Source organism: Podarcis bocagei (assembly GCF_964188305.1).
Source record: "Podarcis bocagei genome assembly, chromosome: 2".
In the NCBI taxonomy this organism is placed as follows: domain Eukaryota; kingdom Metazoa; phylum Chordata; class Lepidosauria; order Squamata; family Lacertidae; genus Podarcis; species Podarcis bocagei.
In genome coordinates this window covers 31,112,189-31,135,874 of record NC_138126.1, presented here as the reverse complement: position 1 = coordinate 31,135,874, position 23,686 = coordinate 31,112,189, and the positions used below count along the sequence as shown (strand labels likewise).

Here is a 23,686-nt window from a genome sequence, read left to right as displayed (position 1 = left end):
CAGATGGAAAATGTGGGGGTGGATGCCAATAAATATTTCATGCAAGTTCTGGGTTGTTGAGGAAAGCTTTGTGAAATCGAATAAAGCGAGTTCCCCAGTATAAGTTGACTTGGAGAGGATATGGAATTGGTGAGAATTTGTATGGTGCTTCCCTGCAAAGGCCAGAAATGGATTCAGTTAAAAGGTATCTTGCAGACACCTGGTCCAGAGCCAGGGCCGGACCACCCATGAGGCAAGGTGAAGCAACTGCCTCAGGCAGTAGGACCCACAGGGGCAACAGATCCAGCTTCCAAGAAATGCATCACCTGCTGCTGCGAGCTTATGCCATTTTGCAAAAAATGCAAATCTTTTAAGGCACTGCTAGACTCTGCACTGTGATTGGAGTGGGATGGTTGTTGTTGCAGACACTCATGTATGATGCTACTTCACTTTGTCTTTTCCCTTTGGTACGTGGCCTCTTTCCCCAGAAGATCGTGGTTCCATTTCTCTCAGTAATGTCTTGATGCGATGATACTTGTTTTGTCCTGATGGTGGTAAGGAAGCCTGAAAAGTCATTTTTGTTACCCTTTTTTGTCTCCTCTTAGGCACAACACGTCCTCCACGGGAAGGAGAAGTGCCTGGTGTGGACTATAACTTTCTGACTGTGCAGGAGTTTCTTGAGCTTGAAAAAAGCGGGACTCTTCTTGAAGTGGGAACCTATGAAGGTATGTCGTAGTACTGTGGTCTCAACGAGATCCCCGTGATGAAGGACAGCTTCTAGAAATGCTTGAGGAACTTCTTTGGGAAACTTAGGGCCACCGCTTGCTTTTTATAATGGCACCATTTCAACCCCACCCCCTTTAAAAGCTTTAAAACAGTGTTTTGAAAGGTAGGAATTAACATGGCAGTGTTGAGGATTGTATTGTATTGTATTGTATTGTATTGTATTGTATTGTATTGTATTTTTTACCATTCTTCATCAAAGATAGATCCCAAAACGTTACACAAAACAGAACCCAATTCACAACAATGGAAAATTATTAAAAAGCAGCAATAAAAGAGGGATCTTTCTATGCAAACAGCTGCAGTACAACATGAGAATAATATTAAACCTTTCAACAACAACAACAAATTCCCCTCAGGGCTGCATGAGCAAACACTTCTTATTAGGCATAAGAAGCCCAAAAGTGTAGGGGCCATCCATACTTCTAAGGAGAGGGAGATCCACATTCAGAGGGCCACTATGGAGAAGACCCTGTCTTATGTCACTGCACAGCCATCATTGAGTATAGTGTCCCCCCACCTCCCGCCATTTCATGATCTAGATTGGCTAATTTGCAGGGTTGGGATGTGTTCCCTCAAATACCTAGACCCCAAGTTATTCAAGTCAAGCATGCCAGCATTAACACTTTGAATTGAGCCTTGTCACGTATAGGCAGGCAGCCCACAGAGATCCTGCAAATATGCCTGTGTGGGTTCATCAATAAGAGCTCTGGCAACTTTGACATTCAGTCCCATCCAAATGCCTGCTGGAAGTTAATGAAGACCTATTGCTTTCATTATTTATTTACTTATTTTGGGTTGCCTGGGCGGATGCTGCACTAACCACTTTGGATGTATTGGTTTGTTAATGGTGCTGCAGGCTGCTTTGACAAGTGCTGCCTTTTAGACTGCAATCCTTTACACACTTACCTGGGAGAAAGTTCTGTAACATTTAGCGAAGCTTTCTTCTGGGTTGAGTTGAATGGGATTGCTTTTTGCTAGCCTGAATTAAGCCAGTGTTTGAGCTTTTCTGACTATAAACTTAACTTCTTAAACTTAGGGAGGCTTCCTAGCTGAGATTCGGAGAGGTAATGACGTTTGTCTTTTTAATCTACAGAAGAATGCAAAAATTGCAGTAAAAAATGCTGAATTATTGGCTGAGAATTGAAAATATACAGGTCCTGTGCCCACCCAGCTATAGGAGTTTATAGTTGACAAGTTGCAGTGATGGGAATCACTAGTGACCTGCTTTTCAAGTTTGTTGTGAGGATGAAGAATTGTAAAGCTAATACTACTACTACTACTACTATTTATTTATTTATTTATTTATTTATACATACATACATACATACATACATACATACATACCCTGCCCATCTGGCTGGGTTTCCCCAGCCACTCTGGACAGCTCCAGCAAAATATTAAAATACAATCATTCATCAAATATCAAAAACTTACCTAAACATAGCTATTGATACCATTGTTACAACTTTAATGGCTTACTCAGCATCTTGGCTTTTGACTGCAAGTTGGACATCTTTATTATTTTCAGGATTTTGTAATGGTGAGTAATAATATTAATAAACAGTAAGCATGTGTGTGTTTGTGTGTGTAATGCCCTCTGGATGTTGATGAACAAGAATTCCCATCACCCCCCCCAGCCAGTCAGGGATGATGGGAATTGTGGTTCGACAATATCCAGAAGCTACCATGTTGGCTGCTGATGTTCCAGAGGCAGGACAAGAAATGCATTTATAGATTTTTGTCAAGTCACTCAAGGCTTCTTTGTATCACAGTAAAGTACCACCCCATCCAAGTTTATTTCACTTAAGAGTATTTTAAGATGCTATGATTCATCCTCCGGGCATGAAGCATAGATTTGTCAAGGAGAGGGAGAAGTTATCTTTAATTACTTCTGTCGAGGTCTGTTCAAAATGTAATAAGGTGGCCTTTTAAAACAACAAGAAGTCATACATTTTGAACAATGAAGATTTAGTTCTGTTCGGAAGCAATTAACAACTCAGTTGCCTTAGGAATATTAGTCAAGGGTTCCATTGTGTTTCAGAACCTCATGCTCATTATTTTTTTTATTAATAAAATAATTCAGGCCTGAATTCCAAATTTATGAAACTTTGCAAATACTTGCAGACAACCCCTAAACCGACTCACTCCAGTTTTCATGTTTACACATGAAGTTGTATGCATAGGATTGTTCGATTGTGTGCTCTTGAGTTTTTCCTATTCTTTGCAAATAATGGAGGAGCTCTGAGATAGTTTATTGTTTATTTTATTTACCATTTAAAAGATTTTTTTTTAGGCTCTTTCGTTCATCAGTTTGATGCCAAGGTAGTGTACAAAGCAAGGCCAAATATACAACTATAAAATATAACAACTGTGGAAATACTGGCAAAGCAGTAAACCACCGTCAGAGAGACTACACGACTGAGATACAGCTGTTATGATACAGTTATGGTATCATAACAAAGAAGTCTTGCTCTTTCATTGAAACATAGCATGTAGAAGCTTTCTCTGACAGATCTTAGGACACGGACAGGCTGCTATCAGGAGAGACAGTCAGCTACTTGGGCCATTGAGGGGTTTAATAGTTGAAAAGTACAATGGGGGGGAGAGGGGGGAGGGAGAGAGGGAAGAACAGAGATGGGGGGCTGTTGTTCTTTCATTTTATCGCCTAGTGGGGTTGTGTAAGCATCATGTGGATAGGTCCTTTGTTTATATATACACAATCAAATTGAATAATTTCCACATAAATCATAATCAGATCTAAAATAAAGATACAAAAATTAATATCAATAACAGCAACAGCCTTCCCCAACAACCCCGCCGTAAAAACCCCCAATAAAGGTAAAGGTAAAGGGATCCCTGACCATTAGGTCCAGTCGTGACCGACTCTGGGGTTTTGGCGCTCATCTCGCTCTATAGGCCAAGGGAGCCGGCGTTTGGGTCAGCATGACTAAGCCGCTTCTGGTGAACCAGAGCAGTGCACGGAAATGCCGTTTACCTTCCCGCTGGAGCGGCACCTATTTATCTACTTGCACTTTGACGTGCTTTCGAACTGCTAGGTTGGCAGGAGCAGGGACCGAGCAATGAGAGCTCACCCCGTTGCGGGGATCGAACCGCTGACCTTCTGATCGGCAAGTCCTAGGCTCTGTGGTTTAACCCACAGCGCCACCCACTAACCAATACCCCAGCCCAATAACTGAGCCTTTGTAGCTGAATTGATCAGGACCCCACCCTCCAAGGCTAGGTGAAAAAGTCCTACAGGCCCAAGGAGCAGGTCTTCCAGGACTCAGAACCAAGATGGAACAGATTAGGTGGTTGTAGATGTGGCATATATTGCATAGCGAGGCCCCAAGCCCCACCCCATTTCTTAGATAATGAAACACACAGACACCAATATTTTGGGTTAATGGGATAATTAAGACCGCGACTTTATTGGTAACAGATGTGAGCAGTATTGGCTTAGGCAGTGGAACTGAACCGACTATATCCGACTCCTGCCCACCATGCAGATAGTCTCATAAGGGTCAACCACCAGTAGGGGGAGCTCTGTTGATGCACATCAACTGTGAGCTCCCCCAGCCCAGGATCACCGATTGGGTCATGGCATGGCCCTAGCCTATACCCGGGCTTCGGACAGGATCCACACCCCCGGATCCCTTTAACGGAATACCCTTAAAGAGGAGGGGCAGGTGAAGGTCACAACCTCCCCTCCCATAAACCAGGTTTACCAATGCCTAACCGCTAAACCTTACAAAGTTGTGACGATTGCTACAAGGCAGGCGAAAACCTTGTGGCTGGAGCCAATTTGCCAAGTGGGAAAATTCCTACCTGTCCCCCGCAACAGGCGACCCAACCGTAGTCCATAGCAAGGCCAAAATGGCGAATGCCCGAAAATATGGCGAGAGGGCGGGAGATCCGACGCAGGAGGAGAAAAGGAGACTGAGCCCCGATCACACAGATGTTTAAATCAGGTGAGCCACGTCCCCCGGTCATCCAGTTTGGTTGGCCATGGGTCGTGACGCGGCCGGGACTCCCAATGAGGCGGGTGGCATCGCCACACCCCCTGCTGTACACAGAGAGTGCTCATGGCCAGCCTCCAACTCCGCCCTCCTTGGAAGGTGAGCAGTTTTGTCAGGAGCAGAGCAATTACCGTATTTTTCGCCCTATAGGGCGCACCGGCCCATAGGGCGCACCTAGTTTTTTTTGGGGGGGGGGATAAAGGGCAAAAAATTATTTTCCCCCCCCCCAGGCGTGGGGCTGCAGCGGGGGAAACCCGAGCTTCCCCCAAACCCAGCCCCCAGAATAGGCTGCTATCCTCAAGCCTTGCGGATATCTGCCCGAAGACCAGGGTGCGCTCCGCTGCGCTCCCCGCGGTTCGGGCTGCAGGCTCCCGCGGGCTCCCAAGGCTTGCAGATAGCTTCCTGAAGCCTGGAGAGCGAGAGGGGTTGGTGCGCACTGACCCCTCTCGCTCTCCAGGCTTCAGCGAAAGCCTGCATTCGCCCCATAGGACGCACACACATTTCCCCTTCATTTTTGGAGGGGGAAAAGTGTGTCCTATAGGGCGAAAAATACGGTAGTTTCCATTCATAGCATAAGATGTACTTACTAATGTTTCTATACAACAGATCAACTCAGTAGAGTCGTACCTCAGGTTACATACGCTTCAGGTTACAGGCATTTCAGGTTACAGACTCTGCTAACCCAGAAATAGTACCTTGGGTTAAGAACTTTGCTTCAGGATGAGAACAGAAATCGTGCGGCGGTGGCGAGGCAGCAGCGGGAGGCCCCATTAGCTAAAGTGGGACCTCAGGTTAAGAACAGTTTCAGGTTAACAACGGACCTCCAGAACGAATTAAGTTCTTAACCCAAGGTACCACTGTAATCCGAATGGCCCTTTAACCCCATTAGATCACCAAGATCTAATTGCAGTGGAATATTTTATTTTCTCCTTATGCTTATGCTCTTTTAAAACTTTTTTAGGAAATGCCAGTGTGGTGTAGTGGTTAAGAGCGGTGGACTCGTAATCTGGTGAACCAGGTTCACGTCTCCGCTCCTCCACATGCAGCTGCTGGGTGACCTTGGGCCAGTCACACTTCTCTGAAGTCTCTCAGCCTCACTCACCTCACAGAGTGTTTGTTGTGGGGGAGAAAGGGAAAGGAGACTGTTAGCCACTTTGAGACTCCCTAGGGTAGTGATAAAGCGGGATATCAAATCCAAAGTCATCGTCTTCTTGATAGTTTTCTTTTTGAAATAACATCGGTGTTGTGTAAGTTCTGCTTTTAAAAGGTGTTGGTGATTTTTATTTCTTTGGTCTTTATTACTTTTCAACTTATTTCCAACACGATGCAATTTGTCCTTGACAAGTGTTGGCAGTGGCCTTTTAATTTCAGAAAGTTGAAGTTATGATGAATGCATTGTTGAGATTTCATTTTGTCCACTGAAGGCCACTCATTCCACCCACCGTGAGAAAGGAGCTATTATGATTCTGCGTTGTTAGAAAGCTGAATGCTGCTCACTGCAGCACTGCTATTTGGGCTATAATTTAATGGTCTGTGGATTCCTGAGATAATATTTGGGGAACTAAGGTAACTTGGCCTTATCCAAAGGGGCCTAAAGGATAACAATAAATGTGGATCTGTGTAAATGGCGTCAAAGGGTAAATTGTGAAACCTAATCCACTCACTAACTTTTGATAAATTACAGTCCTGCAACACAGCAACCAATCTAACAGATGGTAAACAATTTTCTACTCCATCAAAACCTTACAAATTATCTTTGGCTGGAACCAAACGTTACCAAAGACATGAGTGGAGTTTTTCCCACCCCGACAGTTAACTGATTGTCCTTTGCGGTGAAAATGTTGATGTGATGATGCCACATCACTTACTATGTTTTTATATACGTTGGACCCAGAGTGCCTGGGGCCACCCAGTTAGATGGGCAGGTTACAAATGATAACATTATTTTGTGGTCCCTCCTATGATACCTGTATTAACGGTTCTACACACCTGCTCATCAAATGTTTCTGAATTGCTATCCAGGCATTGAAGAAGGGATGGGCACATGTCCGGTGTCCATTTAGTCCAGTGTAGCACAGGGGAATCTGTCAGCTTCCAGAAGTTTCCGGACTCCAGCTTCCATCTCCGGACTCCAGCTTCCATCATTCTTGCCCATTGGGTTATATTGGTTGGGGCTGGAGGGAACTTGCGAGTCTCAGCAACGCCTGGAAGCTCACAGATTCCTGATCCTGGACACAGTATTAAATCCCTGGTCTAGTGTTACATGTGAAACCCCCCCCCCCCCATGTGTGTCCTATGCTATGATCTCCTCTGTTGTCGCTTGAATCTAGTTGAACTTTGGCTGGATGAATATGGCTAGAAACTGCTGTGCAAATGGTCAGATGTAAGATGTTGTGGGTCTGTTTTTTGTTGTTCTTGGTTGAAGAAACTCAGTCTCAAGCAAGCTTGTCCCTGACATACTTTGGGAACCGCTGTATTACTGTATGAATCATGGGTGCGGACTTCCCAGTAGAGTCGCTACAATGTGCAGCTGGAAGAGAAAAGGTGTTCAAAGGCTGGAGAAAGAAGTATCAGTGGACAGAGTCCTATTTGCCATGAAACAAACACCCCTCTGTAGCCTGGGACTTGAGTGTGCGGAGTGCCACTCATTGATTTCTGTGGGCAGCCTACAATGAGAGACTAGGATGGGGCCAAAAGGTTCAGGGGACCCTCTTTGTCAAGAGAGATTTTGGGGTGACTTGTGGGTTTCTTTGGGCTCTGGCTGAGAACCAGGGTTCATGGGCTGAGTCCTAAGGCAGAGCCAAGATCATGAGAGGAGGTGCCTGGGAAGGCACATTAGAAGTTCTCTTACTGATACCTGTATATATTTATTGGCATTCCATAGATTTCCATTGAGGCTTCATATTTTGTCTTTTTAGACTCATCCCACACCACTTAGATCTATTTTATATGTCAGGTGCTACAGGTACATAAAATAAAATAAAACGAAAAATAGTATCAAAGGCATTCTAACTGTGGCAGATTAATATCCGATAGATGCGGAATGGGCTCCAACTGTTAGGTGCTTCTGCCAACAATTAAAAACTTATGTTGTTACCTGAGCTTTTTCTGGCCATATCAGTTCTTAGCATTTCTGGCTACTACAAGTCATACTGTTTTATTTCTATATTGTATTTTCACGTTGCGAATTGCTCTGAGAGCTACAGATGAAGGGCAGGAGTCCATACATGTAATTTATTATTCTTATAAATGACAATAATAATATTTCTGCTTAATTAATACGGTTTTTGTGTTATGTTTTCTTATATGCTGCCTGTTGTATTATTTCTGTAAACTGCTTTAGTATTTCTGTGAAATAAAAGGTGGCGTCCAAACGATTTTAATAAATTTGTTTAAATAAAAAAATCACTTTTGCATACACAGCGAAATGCAAATACATGTGCAAACCAAGAGAATGATTAGATATTGATTGGGCATTTTTATTAGGTTCTCTCCTCCAAGTACAGTGGTACCTCGGGTTAAGAACTTAATTTGTTCCGGAGGTACGTTCTTAACCTGAAACTGTTCTTAACCTGAAGCACCACTTTAGCTAATGGGGCCTCCTGCTGTTGCCACGCCGCCGGAGCATGATTTCTGTTCTCATCCTGAGGTAAAGTTCTTAACCCGAGGTACTACTTCTGGGTTAGCGGAGTTTTTAACCTGAAGTGTTTGTAACCCGAGGTACCACTGTAGTGCTGTGTTTCCTTGAATGCCTTTTCTCTCCTCCCCCTTCCTTCCCCTTGATCTTTTCTTAGCTTTGAATGAGTAGGTCTCCAGACGGCAGGTTGATTTGTTCTACATGCGCTTTGCTTTGACTGTTCTCCTTATTTGCAGTGGGTGTGTTGTGCTAAATCATAGGGTGGTGCTTGTGCTTCTTAAGTGGTTGACTGAGGCAATTTACATTATTAGGAGGTGAAAAGAACAAATGGGATACAATGGAGGAGGCTTTGGAATCAGGATAGCATTCCCATCAACATTCATCGCATACAACAGGCCTCTGGATCAGCTCAGCATTTTAGCTGCCGGATAGTCAAAGTTAACAAAATAGGAATGTTTCATTTATGAGTGATAGAATTGCCCCCTAGCGAGTTTTAACCTGTCCTTGCATCCAGGGGCCATTTACCTTTACCTTTTTACATTTCCATGCCATTTTAATTTTGCGTATTTATTGCTCCCCCCCCCGTCCCATAAGCTTCCATTTTATTTCCCCGCCACCCTCCTATAAAAATGAATACCTGAAAAGGGATGAATACCTGAAAAGGAGATAGCCTTTAACAGAGGATGAAGCATGATAACTATTCCACCAGTTAGATGATTATCGAGAAAAAAGAAACAGAATAGACTGCCTCCGAGAAGGTTATCAAGGCTTTGCTGTGTATTTCTTCTTGCAGTCGGTGACATATACACACAGCAGTGAAACATTTGGCATCTGTTTTGACATTTGTGTCTCCACCTTGTTAGAAAACCAAACTTAACCTTTAATTACTGCTGCTGACTGAAGCCAGGTTAACTTCGTTCCCTCTTTTGAAAGGGAAGCATATCGCTTATGCTCTTACGTTCTGGTTGGATCCTCGTCTATTTTTCCGTGATGTTGAATTATGATGCAAAATGTGATTCTGACATTCCTAAAAAGTCTGTGGGGTTACAGGTTGCAGAACTTCAGTGGTGACCAAAATGGAACCCAGAACTGAACAGCAGCAGCAGCAACAACAACATGTTTGACTGCAAATCTAGCAGTAGGAATTTGTGGAGTAAGCTAGGAATCTTGTGTTGGAGTATTCTAAATTTCATTTGTTCAACCCAGCCCAGGAATGGGAATCGGGATGTAGACTTCCAAACCTCTTGTTACCGTTGCATCATACCATTTTGAAAACTTGTTTTGAAATTTGAACAATGAGTGCAGTGGAGGGTACAGTGGAGAGGAAATCTACTGTGGAAAACCCACTGCTTTGGATACCAACCCGTTTGTTAACCACGGCTTCAGAGTCCTGTTGAAACATATGGGAGCTGAACGAGAGCAGCACTAGAGGGATTATGCCATTGTAGGAGAAGCCTGCTTGGAGATTTTTTTCCGAACAGGCTTGTCAGCCTCAGTCTCCTCTATAAAACAGAGCAAAGAAAAGATCAATGAAGTGTTGGTCGGTCCTTCCTTCCTTCCTTCCTTCCTTCCTTCCTTCCTTCCTTCCCTCCCTCCCTCCCTCCCTCTCCCCACCCCCTGCTTTTTCTGGCTTTATATAGAGCACAGAAATACCTTCTCTTAATAAAAAGTGGGTCTGCCGTACCTTCCTTATTCCCATTAAGGCTTTTAGTAGAATAAGTTGTTTCCTTTGTATCAATAATGCATGTATGTGCATTCAAGATTCAAAATGAAGGATGAGTTAAAGGTGCTGTTCCTCCTGTGGAGATGAAAACTTTATGCTTCATTACAGAGATTTGAACAGGGTGGATTGAGATTTGGAGCCGTCCTTTAAAAGCAGATTGGGGCTGTTGCCCCAACCACCTCCACCCCACGGAAACTTGGAAATAAACTTCCTCCCATGGCCTGAACCTGGAATTCTGAATTTCTCTAAGATGTTAAAGCCAATGTGGTGTGGAACTGAGGAGAGTATTGGCCTGGGACCTGGCTTCAAATGTCTGCTAGGCCATAACTCTCAAACACTACCGTATTTTTCGCCCCATAAGACGCACTTTTTCCCCTCCAAAAATGAAGGGGAAATGTGCCTGCGTCTTATGGGGCGAATGCAGGCTTTCGCTGAAGCCTGGAGAGCGAGGGGGGTCGGTGCGTACCGACCCCTCTCGCTCTCCAGGCTTCAGGAAGCTCTGCGCAACCCTCGGGAGACCGGCTCCGAGGGTTGCGCAGAGCTGCCTGCAATCCCGGGACCAGCGCAGCTCTGCCCGGCCACCGGGAGCCTGGGGAGAAGCTCCGCCCCGCTCCCGGTGGCCCTGCAGAGCTGCCTGCGCTCCTGGGACCAGCGCAGCTCTGCCCGGCCACCGGGAGCCGGGGGAGAAGCTCCGCCCCGCTCCCGGTGGCCGTGCACAGCTGCCTGCGCTCCTGGGACCAGCGCAGCTCTGCCCGGCCACCGGGAACCGGGGGAGAAGCTCCGCCCCGCTCCCGGTGGCCGTGCAGAGCTGCCTGCGCTCCTGGGACCAGCGCAGCTCTGCCCGGCCACCGGGAGCTGGGGGAGAAGCTCCGCCCCGCTCCCGGTGGCCCTGCAGAGCTGCCTGCGCTCCTGGGACCAGCGCAGCTCTGCCCGGCCACCAGGAGCCGGGGGAGAAGCTCCGCCCCGCTCCCGGTGGCCCTGCAGAGCTGCCTGCGCTCCTGGGACCAGCGCAGCTCTGCCCGGCCACCGGGAGCCGGGGGAAAAGCTCCGCCCCGCTCCCGGTGGCCCTGCAGAGCTGGCTGCGCTCCTGGGACCAGCGCAGCTCTGCGCCGCCATCCCGAGCGGGGCGCTAAGTCCCGCCCCGCTCGGGATGGCGGCACAGAGCTGCCTGCCATCGCGGGACTGCAGGCAGGTCTACGCCGCCATCCCGAGCGGTGCGCTAAGTCCCGCCCCGCCCCGCTCGGGATGGCGGCACAGATCTGCCTGCCGTCGCGGGACCGCAGGCAGGTCTACGCCGCCATCCCGAGCGGTGCACTAAGTCCCGCCCCGCTCGGGATGGCGGCAGAGATCTGCCTGCCGTCGCGGGACCGCAGGCAGGTCTACGCCGCCATCCCGAGCGGTGCGCTAAGTCCCGCCCCGCTCGGGATGGCGGCAGAGATCTGCCTGCCGTCGCGGGACCGCAGGCAGGTCTACGCCGCCATCCCGAGCGGTGCGCTAAGTCCCGCCCCGCTCGGGATGGCGGCAGAGATCTGCCTGCCGTCGCGGGACCGCAGGCAGGTCTACGCCGCCATCCCGAGCGGTGCGCTAAGTCCCGCCCCGCTCGGGATGGCGGCACAGAGCTGCCTGCCATCGCGGGACTGGTGCACTTCTCCCCATCGCCAGCCCCACAAGCTCGGGGGACAGCGGGGAGGCAGAGCGTGCCTTCCCACTGTTCCCCAACCTGGTTCTTCCAGCCCCGCACCTGGGGGGGAAATAAAATTTTTTTTCTTTATTTCCCCCCCAAAAAACTAGGTGCGTCTTATGGGCCGGAGCGTCTTATGGGGCGCAAAATACGGTATATCTTACTTAGTCTGGCCAAGCTCACATGGTGGTTGTGAGAGTAAACAGGGGGAGTCCTTTATGTCCACCTAAGCTCATTATAGAAAGGAAAGAAGAAAAATGTAATAAGAACAATGTGTTTGCTGTTGTTAAAAACACACACCTTATTAATACTCCCTAACATTTTCAGAACACTGTGAATATATTAAAGCATAAGACAGTCCCTGTTTGCAGGCTCACAAACTAGTGGACACGATACACAAGGAAAAAGGAATGGGAAAAGAAGAGGAAAGAATGCACCAGATACAATCCATCTTTGTGCTGCTGCTTTTTCAACATATGTGGCAAAATGAAGCATTCTATCCCAAACTGGACTCCTTTTATATATGAAAATAATTCGGAGCTGATAGCTTGATTTTGACTTAGTTACGCAACTAAGAGGTTAATTCAGAGCTGAAGCACAGCAACACCATGCAACATTGTTCAGTAAATCTTGTTCACCTAAAACGCTGGCAGCAGTAAAATCAGGCAATATTACAAATCCTTACTCAGAGTAAGATTCCCTTGCTCTGTGATATTCTCAACGTCTTGGATCTGCTAAAGGGTTTTATTGAGACAACTATAGTTCTTCCAAACAATGAACCTCTGTTTGTACAGTAGATATTTCTAATACATTTTAAACCTGACTCTTTAACTCCTCTGTGCTGTTTGGTCCAGGGTTCAGTGAAGGTATGTACAGGGAAATCAGGCTTGTACCCATTCCCCTCACATCTTCAACTGGACTTGAATTTTGTACGTAGGTGGATAGGAATCCTGCAAAAGATTGAACCCCCACTCCACTTCTGACCTCATGCCGTCTCACATGAGTTTCATTTCTTTCCTTTTGGGGGAAAACTGCGGCACAGTATCACATCTTCACCAATGTTAACACTTGTTAGCTTTAAACAAGACAGTGTGTGGCCAAAGTGTGTGAGCAAACTCTGGTTTGCGTACATGCTGTATATATAAACCACACCTCTTTTCCTCTCCACCAAAGAATCCTGGGAACTGCAGTTTGTTAAAGGTGCTGAGAGTTATAGCTCTGTGAGGGTTAAACTACATTTCCCAGGATTCTTTGCAGTTGGGGGGAGGGGACTGTGACGAGGGTCAGAAAGTAAAACAATATGGAACTGGGATTTTACATATGGATACGCGCAGAGTTCCACCCAACATTGGGGGGGACGACACACACCTCATTGTGCGTACATGACGTCACACGTGTGACACACACGTGTTACATGGCATGTCTCTGGAGGAGGCTGCAAAGCCTTGTCTCTCTGCCCATCCCTGTTCCCTGAAGGATCTAAGGCAGGCACCCCCAACCTGTAGCCCTTCAGATGTTTTGGCCTACAACTCCCATGATCCCTAGCTAACAGAACCAGTGGTCAGGGATGATGGGAATTGTAGTCCAAAACATCTGGAGGGCCGGAGGTTGGGGATGCCTGAACTGAGGCCACATCCACACCCTGCATTGAAAGCATTCTTACTTCACTTTAATAGTCATGGCTTCCCCCAAATAATCCTGTTGTTTGTTAAGGCCCCCTACCCCCCACCCTCACAGAGTTACAGTTCCCAGAGTGGTTCAATCCCTATTCCCAGGGACCCGTGGAAATTGTAGGTCCAATGGTGGTCTAAGTTTAAGGATTGGCACCTTGTATGCTTGACTCCCCTGTAAACCTGCTCTGATGTAGGTTTTGTTTGCAGTGTCCAAGTAATTGTGTGTGTGTAGAGCACGCATGTCCGGTGGGTGTGCCTCCAAAAATGTGTGCATCGGATGCCTTTTGTCCCTATTCTCCCTGACCTAGACAAGCCAAAAGCCTGCCTTGGCAAAGCAGATGCCACGTGTTGCCATTCCCCTTTTCTTTTGGCAAAGTTTCCCCCTTTTTTGGGACAGCACTTTATTTTAAAAAATAAAAAAATGTTTAACTGCTACCCATTGAGGATGCCTATTAAAGCAGGTCATGCTAGTCTTCCATTGCTTTTCTGGGTGATGTTAAGAACTGAGGGTTTTTTATTTATTTCATGCAGGGCTCACTCTCAATCTGGCACAGCATTATGTGGGTGCTTCTGTCTCTCTGTGTGTGTGTGTGTGTTTCAAAGCTACTAATTGAAATTCAAATGTAATGAGATGAAGGCCTCTCCCCCCCGCCCCCCCCCGCCCCCAATTCACCACAGTCTTCTTTTGTTTTAGTCCTTGTACGCCTGGTGCACCTCAAAAAGGCAGGCTTTGGTTCTTTGGTTTTAAAATTCAAACATGAATAAGTTTCACGAAGGTAAAACAGCCGACATCTTTTGAATGATTTTTCTTTCAGTTGGTGGGCAGGAAGGGGTGGGGGTGGGGAACAATATTTGTTCCTGTTAATTAAGAACGAGAAATGGCTTTGATTATGGCGGGTGGAGCTGAGGAGGGGAGTGGTGGTGGTGGGAGAGAAAAGAGAGAAGAAATATTTAATGACACGAAATCTGCAAAAGCAAACAAACACGCAAATGTCTTTCTGTTGCCTAGGTAACTACTATGGAACACCCAAGCCTCCCAGCCAACCCCTCAGTGGGAAAGTGAATAATACTGATGCTTTGCAAAACCTCCAGTCCGGCTCCAAGCAGTCGACCCCCAAGCGAACCAAGTCTTACAATGATATGCAAAATGCTGGCATAGTGCATACGGAGAATGAAGAGGAAGATGATGTCCCTGAAATGAACAGTAGCTTTACAGGTAACTTATTTGCTTGCCTTTGTATAAGAAGGAGGCGACCAGTGGGCGGGGGTGGGGGAAGGAATTGGGATGTGCAAATTGGTGGTTCTTCTCAAGAAAATTCCTGTGCATACATATGCACAAAATCTTTAGCATCTGAGGGATGCACAGCTCACCGTTTGCTACTTTTTCCCTTCCCCTCAACAAAAGTCTGTAGTTATTACTGTTAGGAATTTTCCTGTGTTAACAATATGAATGAGTGTGATCTTAGCAGAACCCATTTCTTTGACTTGACAGTTAAGGCTTTGAACCGCAGCTTTTGGCAGAGCATGTGAAAAGAACTTCAGGTAGTTGCCTGTGCGATCTCTTGACTTTTCAGCTATCAGATAGGCTAAAAATAACAATTGGAAGTTGGCACCTAGCTGAAACGACTGTGTTTTTCTCATCCCCGCTAGTATATTCCTTTATCAGCTGAGAAACCTGTTGCAAGAATCAGCTGACTTCAGATCCCTTACTTTGAGAGTTAGATATTAAAAATATCCTGCCATTGATTAAATGAAGGGCAAAATATTTAGGAGATCTGCAGGGTCTTATGATCCTAAGCACACATCTTTGGAAACAAGTACTGCAGAAAGCAGTGGGATTTCTGAGTGAACATGGTTTGGACCAGAATGCATGTTTAATTGATTGAGGTCACATTAAATAGGACTTGAATTTTCATTTGGCATTTTATGCGGCTGCAATCACGTAAGAGCTGTTTGACACCTATGGAGGTGGTGGACTCTCCTTCCTTGAAGAGTTTTAAGCAGAAGTTGGGGGGCTGTCTGTCGTGTATGTTTTAGTTGAGATTCCTGCATTTCAGGGGGTTGGACTAGATGACCCTCAGGGTCCCTTCCAGCACTACAGTCCTGTGATTCTATTATTCTAGTCCAGTAGCAGCAAGACTGGAAGAGGAGTGCAGTGGCCCCAATCTTCATTTTGGGAACTTGCACCTTTGCTTGTTTGCAAGAAGCAACTTTGCCATAGGCTGCATCTGGATGTAATAGTAAACCACTGTTTAGCATTATGATAATGAGCCTAGTCCCTTCCTCGGTTGATGTGTCCCCCCATCTTTCCTCTAGCACAGGGGTCAGCAAACCTTTTCAGCAGGGGGCCAGTCCACTGTCCCTAAGACCTTGTGGGGGGCCAGACTGTATTTTGGGGAATAAAATGAACGAATTTCTATGACCCACAAATAACCCAGAGACACATTTTAAATAAAAGCACACATTCTACTCATGTAAGAACATGCTGATTCCTGGGCCGTCTGTGGGCCAGATTTAGAAGGCAATTGGGCTGGATCCGGCCCCTGGGCCTTAGTTTGCCTACCCATGCTGTAGAACAATTAAATGTGTATCTCATCTGTGGGTTGGTCAAGTAGCCCTGTGTGTTAGTCAGTCAGATGGGCTACGTGGTATTAAAACCTGATCTTTCCAATGTGACATGCTTCCATTTCTAAACCCCCCCCCCTTTGCAAAGTTCCTGTATGGTTTGTAACAACCCAGTAAGAAATATGGATTAAAATAAATAAAACAGACAAGGGTGAAAACAACAGGACAAGACAGGCATATAGTTACAAACTATACAGTAATTACCATATATACTCGAGTATAAGCCGACTTTTTCAGCACATTTTTTATGCTGAAAAAGCCCCCCTTGGCTTATACTCGAGTGAGGGTCCTTTCGGGCTGCTCCTTCCTCCTCCTCCACCTTTGCCACTGGTGGCGGTGGCGAAGGAACCAGCAGCCTGAAAGCAGCCCTTTTGGGCTGCTTGTTCTTCCTCCACCGCTGCCCCCACCACCAGGTTTGTGGTGTGGTGAACCTGCTTATTCTCAAGTCAGTAAGTTTTCCCAGTTTTTTTGTGGTAAAATTAGGTGCCTCAGCTTATATTTGGGTCGGCTTATACTCGAGTATATACGGTACATGCCTCCATTTCTGAATGATCTAATAGCCTTTGTTACTCACTGGTTACTTCAGAAACAGCCCCAGCTTGGTGGATCCAGCTTGCATGTTTTTTTTTACGAAGTGTCTCAAACAATTATGGAAGCAAGCAGGGTGAAAATAGTAATGTACTACTGACTAATAATCACTATGTCTAATTCTCTCTGTGTGTGTGTGTGTCCTTCTGCAGCAGACTCTGGTGAACAAGACGAGCACAATACACACAGCACAAGAGATTCGGCTCCCCCATCTGTGAATAATAGCAGTATCACCACTGTTCCCACCACGGAACCTTCTCAGAAGCTCCCTCAATACCTACCTCCTTGTGCAGAGGAAAACTTGGGTCCTCTGCCTGAAAACTGGGAGATGGCCTATACAGAAAATGGAGAAGTCTACTTTATAGAGTAAAGAGATCATTTTCTTGTGTGTTCTTTGTACTTGCAGATAAACAAGAGAGGGGTTGAACCTTTGCACCATTTTTGAGGCCGAACTAGACACAGTGCGGGCAGCCTTTGGGGCTTTCTTCTACTGGTTGGTGGTGGTGCTGGAAGTGGCAAGGAGTTAGGCAAAGGACGGCCAAGGGCTGCCTTTCTCCTGGGGCCTGCAGGTTTCCCTCACTTGCGACTTAGAAGGGCATTGCACTGAATGCCATTCTACTAACCCCCACACATTGAAATTCAGTTTAACCGTAACTCATTCACGCTTATTCTGAAAACAAAAGCATAATTGTTGAGGAATTTATTTAGGAAACACTATTGTCTGCAGCAATCAAACTGTTTTGCCAAACAAACCAGAAGCTAAGTGAGCCCCTGTTAAATTCTCTGGGAGGTCAAAGCATCAACAGTTTGGCGGTAGAGGGTAATGCATTGCACTTCTCAAAAGTTAGTCATCATTTCCCTCAATATCAGACAAATCATAGCGTGGCAAGCTAAAAAGTTGGCTTCTCATTCATCACAAGGCCCAGAACCTTGTGAAGTTCTGCCACCGTTTGTCTTAGAAGCATCTTGTTTTCTCACTTCTGAAGGCTATCCAAATACTGTATAAAAATCCCTTTATCCCCTTGGGACATAAAATGTTTTGTACCTTGGCAGACCCCTTTTACTCCATTATTGTTAATTTGACTTGCTTTCTGGACTTCTATGCCCCGGTTTACCAGTTAGAGATTAATTGCCCTGGAGTGACAAAAGAATTAAAACGGTTTTTGCCTTCTGTATTGCGAGGGTGGGTAAAGTAGTGTGTGAAACAGCGACCTTCCACTCCAGCTTTCCTATCGCCAATAATCTATGGCAGGGATTGTGAAGCCCATCCTTTGAGAACGGGTCTGCTGTTTAGTAGTGAAGTCTTCAAAGGTACATGCCCCCACATAATTTCAGAGGAGGGTTAGGTTGTGTTGCAAACCCCCTTTGAGACTTGCGGAAGGAACTGTGCCATGCTATTTAAAGTGATACTGGAACCGGAATGCTATGTAGTTCCCTGTTTGTCAGCGGGGGCCGTGTTTGAGCCATCGAGGTTACTGAAAGGAAAGGAGGTGAATGATGTATTCGCTGCAAGAATTAGAATGCCACGCCTTTAGATGTGTCAGAAAGGTGACCAGGCGGATTGGTGGAGGTAGGGCAGTGGCGTAGGAAGGGGGGGTGCGGGCTGCCCCGAGTGTTATCACTGAGGGGGGTGACAAATGGCAAATATATGTGGGGGGGGGGGTTAAAAAATAAGCTCACGACACTTTTTTTTGAGAGAGAAAATAATTCCTTCACTCACCGCACCCCCCTTCCTACACCACTGGTAGCTAGGTGAGATGAGGGGCACTGGGTGCCACACCGTGGGGCCTGCAGGGTGCCTGAGCCACGCGTCTTTCCTGAGGGGGAGGCGGTGGGAGGAATTTTTCAAGCAGTGTGGGGCATGCGTCTGCCCACTGCTTCAGCCGCCCTACAGCTGAGGGGGAGGCTGTGGAGAGGCTCCACACAACATGCCCTGCCTTGGTTCACCCCGCCCCCCAGCTGCAGGACATGTGCACTGAATCGGGGGGGCCGAGCAGCTAGCTATGCCGCTGGGGTAGGGGGAGCAGGATCATTGAAGGGCTGTGTTTACATCTGGCCTATTATGCAGTGCCATCCAGCTCAGAGGAGAACCATGTGCACATTGCTAGCTCTGGACCTGGCACTTTTCAATACTGCCTTATCAGTGTAAAAGGCATTTCTTTAATCCGACCTGCGTCTTAGAGCTCGGATAGATCATGAGACTCTTAATCTCAGGGCTGTGGGTTCAAGCCCCACATTGGGCAAAAGATTCCTGCATTGCAGGCGGGGTGGGTTGAACTGGTCCCTTCCAACTCTACAATTCTAACTCATCCCTCAACAATTTTCAAGTGGTCTGTAAGAGGAAAGATTTGCCCCAGATCATTCAGGAACAGAGTCTATGTGGGTAGGTCCATCCAAATGGGTCCACCACCATTGCATCTTCAAATATCACCGTTTCCTTTTTCTCCCTGTATTTTCAGAGACTAGACTGGAAGCCATGTCTTAGAAAGTTTAATTCTTATGCTCCGTTCTAAATGAAAATGGATTTCATGGAATTGTAGAGTTGGAAGGGACCCCCAGGGTCATCTAGTCCAACCCCCTGCAACATGGGGCTCAAACCCACAACCCTGAGATTAAGAGTCTCATGCTCTACCAACTGAGCCATGCTAGTACCTTAACTGAGCCATGCTAGCACCTTAACTGAGCCATGCTATTTTTCTGTCACTGATACTTTATTTTTAACAAAGGTCTCTTTTTCTTTTTTCCTTTCCCTTTTCGGTTTGCAGCCATAACACTAAAACGACGTCTTGGCTAGACCCACGGTGCCTGAACAAACAGCAAAAGCCTCTAGAAGAATGTGAAGATGACGGTAAGAGAGTAAGCGCTGAAATGAAATCTGGAGAACATTTTACCTAACTTAAGGTTGCAAAGGAATGAGTGGAACCGGATTCTCCTCTCAAAATCACAGCTGGTTCAGTGGGGCCCAGATTTGTATCATAATGCAGGTGGGGGTGCTAAACTATGTCCTTGGTACAGATTTCCCTTGCTGGGTATGTGCTATGTGTACCATAAACATTTTTTAAATGGCAACATGCAGGGCAGAATCTTCCTAAGTTCTAGGTGGCATAATTTTTGTATAGCCCCTCAGCTATAGAATTCTGGCCTCTATAGAGACTCTGAAGGCAGACTTAGCTACAATGGCATTCTCAGCATCCTCAGCAATTGTCCAATTCAGCGAGCTCAGCTTGCTGTTTTTCCTTGGAGGTTTTTAAGCAGAGGTTGGATGGCCATCTGTCATGGGTGATTTAGCAGAGAATCCTGCATTGCAGGGGGTTGGAATAGATGACCCTTGAGTCCCTTCTATGATTCTATGATTTTTCCACTATAATCACCTTGCAGCTTTTCTGAGCCAGTTATTATTACTTTTTTAAAAGAAGCAGCAGCAGCTAAAACCATAGCTACAATTATCCTGCTTTGAAAATTACTCCTTGGTGAAGCCACTGAAAAAGAAGAAAAAAAGGAAAAGACAATTTAATTCCATCCTTATAGAATCCTACAATTAGTCTTAAGACACTGTATAATACAGTGTATGGGATACTGCAGCTTCATCACTTCATTTTGATCCAATGGTCATTATTGCTTATCTTAGTGAAAATAAAAGGTGTGTATATATACGTTACTCCAATTTTGCAGTGTTATTTCCCAGCAGTTATTGAAATCATAAATCAGATTTGATATTTGCACCCCTTGAGACCTTCAGTATGCCAGCCAGTTTCCAACTCAAGAAACCCGGCTACTTTAATTTAACTTCGGAGAAGAAAATGGGGCATGTAACAGCAATTTAAAAAACAACAACAGGTAGAAAGTTGAGAGGAGAGAAAATGAAAGGGGCAGCAACACATGCCTGATTCTTAAGTTCATTTTAAAACAAAATGAAACAAAATGGTTAAACACCCTCAACTTAACTTTTAGGTCAAATTGCTATGTGTCAGGACCAAACTAGAGGTGATGGTGGCAGGCACAGTTATTCATACACTTCCCCATCCGCATATGAATCGGGTATTAAGGCAGCGCTGGGGTAAAAGTGATCTGGGAGAGGTAAGGTGAGGAAGGCCCAACTTCATGTCCCATTGGAGCTTAGAATTAGACGCTTACAGCCAGGGCTGGCCTAAGACATTTTGATACCTGAGGTGGACCCCAAAATGGTGTCCCCAGGGAAGAAGATATCAGGGAAGATCCACATGAGGAACAAGCGGAAGGTAGGGGAAAAGATCAACATTGACCGCCAACATTGACCGCAGTCGCCTCAACTTGCCTCATGGGTGGGCTGGCCCTGCTCTCAGCCCTATTTATACATAACTCCAGCAGGCTTCTGAACATGAAATGATACTGCTACTCTCACATCTAGCCTGGCCCCTAGCTGATCGATGCATTAACAGTTGTTCTTCAGAAACTAGCAATCGCAATTTTTTTGAATTTGTTTCCAAAATGGCTTTTTAAGAAGCATTTCCGTTATATTGAAATTTGTATTACACCAGCCTGTGTATGGGAGGTGACCCTCCAAATAATGCACTCCCCACATTGCCCTACGCTAAGTACTGTATTTTTTCCTCTATAGGACTCACTTTTTCCCTCCTAAAAAGTAAGGGGAAATGTGTGTGCATCTTATGGAGCGAACGCAGGCTGCGCAGCTATCCCAGAAGCCAGAACAGCAAGAGGGATTGCTGCTTTCACTGCGTAGCGATCCCTCTTGCTGTTCTGGCTTCTGAGATTCAGAATATTTTTTTTCTTGTTTTCCTCCTCCAAAAACTAGGTGCGTCTTGTGGTCTGGTGCGTCTTATAGAGTGAAAAATATGGTAGTTTCTTTAACCCCAGCCTCCAGACCACATTTTTATGAGAAGCCTCAAGGCTGCAGCCCTGTGCTCCCTTCCCTCGGAGCAAGTCCTGCTGAATTCAGTTGGGCTTACCTCGGCATCGACGTCTCCCGTCCTCTTGCACAAATTGGCCATTCCCATTTCAAAACTAGGGTAACAAATAGGTGCTGAACTCCAGCAAATAGGCACAATTAATATATCCCAGTACAGTGGTGCCTCGCAAGATGAAATTAATTTGTTCCGCGAGTTTTGTCGTCTTGCGATTTTTTTCGTCTTGCGAAGCACGGTGTCGGGAAAGTTTTGGAAAAGCTTCAAAAATCACCAAAGTCTTTAAAAACCTCAAAAAAGGCTACCACACCGTGAAGTCAAGTCGCAACTGTATTAACGGTGTTAAGAAAAAGGAAACAAACTTGCAAGACGTTTCCGTCTTGCGAAGCAAGCCCATAGGGAAAATCGTCTTGCGAAGCAGCTCAAAAAACAAAAAACCCTTTCGTCTAGCGAGTTTTTCGTCTTGCGAGGCATTCGTCTTGCGATGTACCGCTGTATTATCATTTTTAATGAGTAGACGTGTGATTGTACAGCAACTCCTTTATTCAGCAAATTTACTTTCTGCAGCCTATGGGGTAGCTAACGAATACATTCATCGGCAGGGGGTATAAATGTCAAAATACTTAACCATTACTTTATTTTGATGTGCACCGTGATTTTCTTCTTTTTAAATTGTGAAGGATGTCCTGTGGAGCAAATGAAGGGAAATCCTTTTTTAAATTATTATTATTTCCAACTTTGAGTATGGGAATGTGACCTCAGTGAAATAACACTGGTAACTTTGCATGGTTTACGCATATGAGTATATAAAGGTGTGATTATGCTTTATATTGAATCAGGCCTAGTAGGTCAGCCTTTTCAAATCTGGTGCCATGCTGATGTCTTGGACTGCAACCTGTGCTGACTGGGGCTGATCAGAATTGTAGTCCAAAACATCTGCGGAGTAACAGGTTGGTGAATCCTGCAGTAGTTCAGCTAGTCCACTGTGGTCTCCTCTGACTGACCCTGGTTCTCACTGGTGTTTCCCAGTGATACTCCTTGAGATCTTTGAGCTAGATATGCCAGGAATTTGCTCTGGGTTGTTAACATATGAAAAAGTATGTTATTTGGGCGCTCCAACTTGGCCAAGTGTTTAAAAATCATGCAGGTCATTTTTACAGGTATAACCATTAGAAAAATATATAACTGGACATAATTTTTGGATGCATTCACTGTCTGCCATATGGCAGCTATCTATTACCAGTTTTGAATTAATCTAACCACAAAATACAAATCTTTTTACGTTGATGTATCTCATGTTTGGAGAAATTCTGAGATTCTCTGGCTGACTTGTGCTAAACCGAATCCATTATTCTTTTATCAATCATTTGCTTGCAAGTTTTATCATCTTTCATTTGCTGGCTGCAATTTTGTTTCTTGACAAAATGACATCCCCAGTCATTCATAACATTGTTAGCAGATGGAAATGGTATGCAATAAGTAAATGGATGATTAAATTACGCTTTATTTAATAGAAGCTCTCTGCAAGTGGTTGTCCCTTAATGCAACCATAAAGTATAAAGTAGGACTTTATACTTGAGGCATGTAGTTTCTAGAGTAGGACCAAAGTCCAATATGCAGCAATCAACACGTATATCGAACTCTCAAAGCACACCTGAATAACCAGCTTAATATTATCCATTTATTTGGCTTTGAAAAGGTAGCTGGATGGGTTCACCAACCTATGAGCATGGGCCCTGAGCAGTCTCAATTCATTCTAATGGAGTTCTGCTCTTCTTTAAGAACAAGCTAAACTGGACTGGGGTTTAGTTGTTAATTATTTGGGGACAAATGAAGTGGTCGTTTAATTTAGATAATGTAATAGTTGAAGGTACACCAGCTTTCCTTTTGAGGCTCCAATTCCTTGCATGTGCGAGGGCTCTGAGTTAAGCACTGGAGCTCTGCCTAGTCACAAGGACTTTCCAAAAGGGATATGCAGGCAGAGTCATCTTAGACGAAAATGAATGGGAAGCCCAAGTTCTAGATTTGGCAAATTAAACTGACAAGACCAGACAGCCCCCATTGAGCCAGGGGGTGG

General features: G+C 45.6%; 1 protein-coding gene across 13 annotated transcripts in view; it reads left to right on the top strand.

The window, feature by feature from the left end:
- Window positions 1-23,686, top strand: part of MAGI1 (membrane associated guanylate kinase, WW and PDZ domain containing 1) — a 483,098-nt gene that overhangs the window by 359,916 nt on the left and 99,496 nt on the right. For 12 of the 13 annotated variants that reach the window (XM_081183947.1, XM_081183950.1, XM_081183953.1 and 9 more), the window contains exons 3-6: window positions 585-704; window positions 14,505-14,711; window positions 16,861-17,074; window positions 19,474-19,556. In XM_081183947.1, coding sequence (XP_081040073.1) covers window positions 585-704; window positions 14,505-14,711; window positions 16,861-17,074; window positions 19,474-19,556 — 624 coding nt within the window. The remainder of the gene's footprint in view (window positions 1-584; window positions 705-14,504; window positions 14,712-16,860; window positions 17,075-19,473; window positions 19,557-23,686) is intronic. The other variant, XM_081183951.1, reaches the window with a different exon arrangement.